The sequence below is a fragment of the Salvia hispanica genome, chromosome 2 (genome assembly GCF_023119035.1).
Source record: "Salvia hispanica cultivar TCC Black 2014 chromosome 2, UniMelb_Shisp_WGS_1.0, whole genome shotgun sequence".
Classification (NCBI taxonomy): domain Eukaryota; kingdom Viridiplantae; phylum Streptophyta; class Magnoliopsida; order Lamiales; family Lamiaceae; genus Salvia; species Salvia hispanica.
In genome coordinates, this window is record NC_062966.1 from 33092553 (window position 1) to 33100397 (window position 7845).

The window sequence follows — 7845 nt, forward strand, 5'->3', positions numbered from 1 at the left end:
AGCAATTATTTAAGCAGACTTTGTTTCATGCAATTTTTTATGAATTGTAACAACTCAGCACTCACAAGGAAGGTGCTAATTATAAATTGGAAGCTTCGTCTTGGACCAATGTGGGTGGTTGGTGAAAGAAAAAATGGTGTAGCAACATGATTCAAAATTTAGTGGACCAATTCACAATATTTAGAACCGAATCTAGCAAATGGAGTATAATGTTCTTGCTCATTTTTCTGGTAAAAAATGGACTTTAGTATAAATACAACGACTCAAATATTGTTATGATTTCAAGCAGCGATCGCCAAAACAATATTTTACGAGTCGGACCAGATCACAGGCCGGTTCGACTGGACCGATCTAGTGTAACAAAGTTTGAGTACATATACAAGCTAAAATACTGTATGAACGATCACACGAGGATTTCAACAAAGAATACTATTACAATTCCTAAAAGTAAATACGCTTCTTTCATTTTTACAAAAACGATCAATCACCCTTGCAAAAGTGCATCTTCATCTGGCAAAATCACGGCCAGCAGAGAGTACTTCACCCGCAGCGATATTTTACCCTTGTCAACAACGAGCCTGGCACCCGATACCACCCAGTATCCGGGCGTGTCCTGAGGTCCCCTCATCATCTCCATTGTATCAACAAACTTGAGAAGTTTAGCGGTTTGTGTAGACATTGGAGGGCCATCGGGGTATAGAGCTGAATTGATGTTAACATCCGATGGCTTCGGTGCAGCTTTCTGTGCACTGGAGAAGTGGCTGCTAATTAAAGTTGATATAATTCCCGACTTTTGAGCCAGTACAGGGGAGCCGTCCCACTCTGGTTTCTTCACCACTGTTGCACCACTAACTCTGGAGAAGTGGAGGCGTAGGAATAGGACGTTTCTCAAGCCGGATTCCTTCACTTCAAATTCTGCTCCAGTCACTATGGCGAGGTCGTCGTCTGACTCCACGGGTGCACTGCACACATGTGAGAAACTTTTCCACTGGACCTTCTCGTAATACCTGCGATCCACAGAGTTACTATTCCTTCCACCCGACTCATTATGAAGTTGGAAGCTTTTTGGCAAGGATGAGAGGTGTTGCAAATGGATTGCTAAGCAATTACTTCTTTTTCCTTCTAAATAGAGTCGCAGCCCGGTTACTGGTTTATTTCCCACATCCACCTATTCATAATTTAGCCGCAGAATATTAACAATCATCGTTAAGTTTACTGACAATGATCAGAAAAGGAATATGAAAAGGGAAAGGATAAGAAGATACAAAATAAACTAACTATCAGCTCAGACGTATTGACTGTTATACAACAATATAAGATTTGGTAAATGTTGGAAAGGCATACTACTCCCCTGCCTCAAAGATTGTTTAGTAAATTCATCAGCTAGCTACACAACCACTTCAATCTAATCTGAACCATGTTATATCCCGCGTTATTCTTCAACAGTTTTACTCGTTTCATTTATAATTTGAAAAAAAAAACTCTCAAAGACTTGAGTTCTCAAAATCATAGAATATGTATGTGTGAACTTTAGTTGAACAGCAGCATCTTAATCAGTGATCGATTCCTCAAAGTAAAACAAATTTTTTTAAGATAGCAAGCAGGGAGCGAAATAACAAACTCAACACCTAAGTCTGTTTCGAGTGGAGTGATTTCATCTATAACTACATGCATGATCGGCAGATTGTGCCCACATAGATAATTAGAGTTTCATAGTCTTTTACCTCATCTGTGTTGACATAAAGCTTGGGACCCATCAAACTGAATTGCAAAGAAGCAGCGCCGTGCTGCTTTCTATCAGGACCGAGGGGGACATCACCAAATACAGGTGCCCATTGCCTTGGAAGCTGGAATTCCAAGAACTGATATAATTCTTCAATAGGTGGCTTGTCTGCAGACAGTTAAAGCTTTCTAATAAGATGGTGAAAAGATGCTACAGAGATAGAGATGAAATTTTTATTTCATGAGGATGATGTCCACTCTATAATTATGTCATGATTGCAGATTTCAGTCACGACAATGAATTGCGTTCTGAACATACCGATAACAAATAGCTGAGTTGGGACAAATTTGTTTATGCTAAAATTGTTCTCTGGGGCAAATAATTTGAAAATAAATTCATGACATTCAAGGTGGCATTTTATATTTGCATAGTTGGAAGGAAAAATGGTTATCTAGGAGTACAACAGAAGACATAATATTCAAGTTTAAAGCAATAGTGTTGATAAAATCACAGAAATCATCGAAATAGAAACACATTACCAAGAGTAAATTGGTTTTGATTATTTGAAGCAAACATGAGCAATTGATCTACTGTAAGGAAACTTGTGCTTACATCGCAAGTATAGATTGATAGCATGACCAAGGAATCCACTCCCATCAATTCCACTCAAGAGTGATGCAATTGGAATAAACGACATAGATATCACTTCAGGGTCAAGCTGAACCGTCTGACACCACTTATTATGAGGCATATTTCTTTCACTGCTTCCACCTCTCCTTCTCCAAAAGAAAGTTATTTCCTGGAATTATCATAATAAATATGCATACTGTTAAAAACATGAGTCCCATTAATATTTTTTATTTATGAAACAGTACATCATAAAGCTAATATTGTAGAGTATTAGAAAAGTCCCATTTCAAGAACCTTTGTACGAATCTGCCATTCATAAATTTATATTGCAAAAACAATTACCTCTTGGTTAGAATGAAAACTTGGTGAGCTGGGATCCAAGAATGCAATTCCTCTTTCATTAGTCTCACGCTGAAAATAAATACAAAGAAAGTATTAAAACGTCACAACAATCTAGTGTTTCAGGATATAGTGTTACTTTATTTATTTTATTATTTATGCTGAGGATTTGGCGGTGGGAGCATAGCTAGGAACTGAAAGGAGGCTGATAATGAGGATGATTTCGATATGAGCTGTTAGGAATACTGAGACTCTAATGAGGTGATAGGACAGATTCATTTAAACAAACAGGCATTACAACAAAATGTAGTAATTTGAGGTGAGTTAACTGAAGATATTATTGCTTTCTATTTTTAGAAGCATACTTTAACAGTATCTTTAGTTAATATTACAGCTCAAGTCTGAACCAAGTGTCTAAACACGTTTTAAGGTAACCCATGTGATCTCCCATTTTAGTTAACATACTATCTCAGCATGATTCAGATATTCTTTGGACAAGAAACGTGTTTCTAACATCAAATCCTTCACATTAGTGCTTAAATTTTTTATGTTTCAAGGGGGAAATGAAACTGTCACGCTGAAGTTAAAATTTTAAATGGGTTAAAGAGTTCGGGAGTAATGTTCCTTTGATGACAGCCCTGGCATGGTCATGTCCTCAAGTTGCCACCCTCATATATTCCTTGGTCAACTGTAATTGCTCATACATAGCATGCAAGACTAACCGCACACCTTTTGGTGTTACCCCCCCACCCCGCCCACCAATAACCAAAGCAACCCTAGCTTGCTTAGACAGCAACCTTATGATTTTAGAAGTAGATTGCTGAATTGCACCGTTTCAAAAGTTAGAAAATTATTCATAATGCGGACTAGATTCAGGCTTGAATATTTTATGACAACTGAGAGTTCTGATTTGTAGAAAATGAAGGAGGCCAAAACAGCAATCAACAGAACATACCATTTCCCTGCCATAAGCTTTTTCAGGATTCACACTAGATTCTCCACTAGCATCAGTAAACCTCTTGTCTGCCACATCCTTCAATCTTTTCTGAACGTCAGACGGTTGAAGAGGTGATGAGTATTGCTGCTTCAAATATACAACATCCTTCCCCCCCATCTTCACACCAACAATGATATGGGTCCCAAACTTCTCAATGAACCTGTGTATGTCATTACTTATCATAAAGATCTATAACTTCCTACATACTAGTATTCAGTTAAAAAAAAGATTGAGATGGGTGCCCACAAACCATCGTTCATAGGCGATAACCGGAAAAGAATATGTGGCATTAAAAAAATGAAAACAGTGTAGAATCACAATCTTCTGATCCTTAGTGATCAAATTCTTATTTCAGTCCAGATGAGCAAGCTACGGTTTTCCAGTGAAATGATAATGAAGCGTTAAGAGGATAGATACGATCAGTCATGCAAAGTTCAGTGAAAGTTAATTAAAACCATGTGGTGAAGTATAACCAAAAAAATTGGACCAGAAAGCAATTAATTACAGAAAAGCAGGAGCAGTTAAGTAGAGTGAGTATGAACATTCCAAAAAAAAGTAAACAATGCTCCTTGCTCACCTTGCAAGAGCAGCAGGATCCCAAGACGATGGCACTGCTTGTTTAACATGATCTCGGAGTGCTACTTGGGTCTTTTCTAATGCAATGCTATAGAGGCTAATAAACACCCCATCAAATGCAAGAGATTTCGTGAAGGCAGCATCTTTCTGCCAACAACCAGTGAACTCAAAGGCCGCATTGAAATGGCCGGTCGGAATTTTACCGGAAAGCGATAATTCCTGGTTGAACTGTTCCGACATCTAGAAAACAGCAAAGAAAAAATCATTACTACTCGACTCATTAACAGCTACAGCTCATAATCCATCCACTTCTCCTTCTCCCCAATAATCTCACCAATTCATCACATTACAATTGAAAACCCTAAACGTTCAACTACACCAAATCATAGCTGCACAAACACAATTCAGCTTTTTGACATACACAAATAATCAAATTTCAACATCCGAAGAAGCACATGATCACAATTACCTGCTGGAACGAAAAAACATCGGGGCTGAATCGCACACGCTCGCCCTTATCACAATTGATCGACTTGGGCACATTCTGCACCAAGGTGCCGCCGGGGATGGCGATGTCTCTGACCTGAGCGTCGTCGATGGCGATCAGGCGCTGCTGCTTCTTACAGTACTTCAACCGGAGGTCTAGAGTCAAGTCGTAGCCCAAGCCAATACACTGCACCGCCTCCTCCGCCGCCGCCCGCAGCCTCATTGCTATTTCCTTCCTATTACTGCTGCTGCTGCTCCCGCCTCCGCCATTACTCGCCATGGTGGATCAAGCCGATCACAACCAATTCCTGAAAATGGTGATCGGAAGCGGAGGAATTGGGAAAGTCGTCGGTGTGTGAATTGAATTGGTGTGGGCGTTGAAAGAAATGAGAAGATGAATTGGAGACAAGTCAAATTTTTTAATTGAGGAATAATTGGGGGTATCAAAATCAGTAATGGTAGGTGGTGAAATGGTTTGGAGCTTCTTCATTAATTAATTTATACTTTAAAATATGATTGGGCAGCTTCCTGCTTTAGTACTTTTTCCCCATGAATAACGAGATGATCAGCGACTGTTTGCAGGAAAAATGGACTCGCGGCGGCTGTTGGAAGTCAAAATCAGTCTGCTTCTAATTTCTATATTACTAAAATATTTAAAATTTATGAAGAAAAAAACATTTTAGAGTTAATAATTCGAGGGAATGTTCATTTCATAAAATGATCCTTTATTATTAGGTTTTAATTCTTTTAGACAATGTTTCGAAAAGAGTCGAGATCGTTTTCCGAAACAAAATTTGGTGATTTTATTTAAAATTTAAGTGATTCTTGAAAAATATTTTCATCTCCAAAGCTAGATATACTACAATACTTTCTCTATTTTGTTAAGATATTTCTTTTATACACAGAATATAAGAAAATATTCATATATTTGATAGTGGTAGATCCTTAATAATACGACTTTGTCCATTTGTTGTCTTCAAATTAAAGGTGCTACTATTAAATTTGACAGTCATAGAAATTTTGATTCAGTTAGTAAATTAGTACTCCCTCCATTCTAAGGAAGATGACCCTTTTCTAGGGTGGCACGGATTTTATGCAAATTTATTTTGTATGTTGAGATGAGAGAGTAAAGTAAGAGAGGGAGAATAAAGTAGAGATAAATGTGTTTTCATTTTAAGTAATGAATCATCTTAGTTGGGACAAACTAACAAGGAAAATGAGTCATCTTCAATGGGACGGAGGGAGTACTTATCAATTAAACCCAATATTAATATTTATTTGTTGTCCTAAATACAGAAAAATTTTATGCTTTTGCCTAAAAATATAAATATTTTGCGATTTTGGTTCATAATATTATGAATATGTTAAATTGGGTCTGTGAGCTACATGTGCACCTAGTGTGCGAGCCGCCACTTTTCCCATCCTAGCTAACTATAACGTCCCGCTACCCCCGCAATGCGGCAAGTTGTTGATGCTTAAGAAGGATACATTGACATTCTAACTTGTCTGAAAATGCTAGGTATGGTGAAGAATTGCGAAGCTATTTAAAAGCAAAATAGGCTACTGATTTAGGAGCTAATCCAAACAACATTAATTTTTAGTTCTAGAAATTGGGCTGTTAATAGCCCGTACAAACTCATAAAAGGAATTCTTGAAAGAAAAATAGTAAGGCCCATCTAATAAATTTTTATTTGAATAGGCCCATTTTAATTATGCTGTTCAATTAAAAACTCAAGTGTATTTCTTATAAGATGGGTTGAACGATATGGTCCAATAACATCTTAATTCAACCGGGCTCGTAATTACTTCATTTAGTCACATACCTCTAATATCTAAGGCATAAAAAAAAATTACTTGGATCGATTTTTTTTTTCATAAACTTTAGTACATATTTTTGTTGGGATTAACATATGTTTCCGAAGTTTTACTGAGACGAAAAGTTATTTAAATAAAAAGGCATTTATTTATGAAGCGAAATCAAGAGGTGAAAGATATATAGAGGAAAAAGAAGAGAAGGCAAGTGGGTTTGGGCTGAAACATACTGGTACTAATATGATTAATTAAGTTGGCCCTTTCGTTAATTTGGCAATTAGGCTAAATACTTAAGCTTAATTTGATTATTAATATGAATTTTGAATTGAATTTGATTAATTTTGTTTGTAGTTCAACAATTATAATTCTTTAACTAAATTTTACATTATCAATGAGTTGTATATAAAGTTTATAACCTATTGACGCTCAGTTGAGAAAATTATCTAAGAATTTTTTTTATTTCAATTTTATTAGTATAAAAGATTTAACCGAATTACGTGTAATATTTTTACGAGCGTATATGAAGTGTAATTACATATGGTATGATTTGAAGTATGAGAATGATTTGCATTATATTTTTTTTTTTGGCAAACAAGTATTATAGTGATATTGATTTTCGTAATCAAATCTATTTTTTAGATCACGAGAATGTTTTGCATTACAATTTTTGGCAAATAATAAAAGTATTTATAGTGATATTGATTTTCGTAATCAATTCAATTTTCGAGGAAAAGTCAAGAGTCAGTATTTTGGTGCTCTTTGCCGAAATTTGGTTTTTGGTATTTTATAAAATTTGACTTGAGCATAATGAATCAACAATTAATGACTTTATTTTAGGTCATTTAGATTAGAAAATTTCAAGATAAAAGGATTATATAGTACCTTATTAAACGGATTAGTATCAAGTTTACTGTAAATTACAAGTCATTTTGTAACAAGATTCGTTTGATTGAGACATATTTTATCGTTTATGTCAAGATTAAAGATTTTGACGTAATAATCATCGATTGTTTTTGAGGAATGGGAACGAATTTTATATGAAACATAGTAAAAATAAAATAATGGATGAGAGAAACATCATGAGGTTAAAAAAATGTAAAACTTTGAATTAGTTGCCACACTCTATAAAATATGCAGCAAACATGGAATTATATCATTGTTTTATTCAATAAGTAATACTACTCCCTACTATTTGATTAATATTTTAGTCAAAGCTAATAAATCCCATTAACTGAATGAAGAAATATTGTGAGGATCCCTACAAAAACAATTATGGTCTATC

The 7845-nt window shown here is 35.7% G+C and overlaps 1 protein-coding gene across 1 annotated transcript; it reads right to left on the reverse strand.

Moving 5' to 3' along the window:
- Positions 1-248: 248 nt before the first annotated feature.
- Positions 249-5226, reverse strand: LOC125205526 (MACPF domain-containing protein At4g24290-like). Its single transcript, XM_048104527.1, has 7 exons — positions 4735-5226; positions 4267-4505; positions 3648-3849; positions 2696-2764; positions 2336-2522; positions 1725-1891; positions 249-1168 (listed from the first exon to the last, which is right to left on the reverse strand). Exons 1-7 carry the CDS (start codon positions 5029-5031, stop codon positions 485-487), a joined length of 1845 nt encoding a protein of 614 aa, XP_047960484.1. The 5' UTR covers positions 5032-5226; the 3' UTR covers positions 249-484.
- Positions 5227-7845: the final 2619 nt, after the last annotated feature.

Bases quoted from the DNA above. Each gene is read 5' to 3' on its own strand.
- LOC125205526 (XM_048104527.1), bottom strand. From the start codon at position 5,031: ATGGCGAGTAATGGCGGAGGCGGGAGCAGCAGCAGCAGTAATAGGAAG. The intron at 2,765-3,647 runs GTATGTTCTGTT...ATTTATTTTCAG, and splicing joins AAGCTTATGGCAGGGAAATG to CGTGAGACTAATGAAAGAGG. The intron at 2,523-2,695 runs GTAATTGTTTTT...TGATAATTCCAG, and splicing joins GTTTTCATTCTAACCAAGAG to GAAATAACTTTCTTTTGGAG.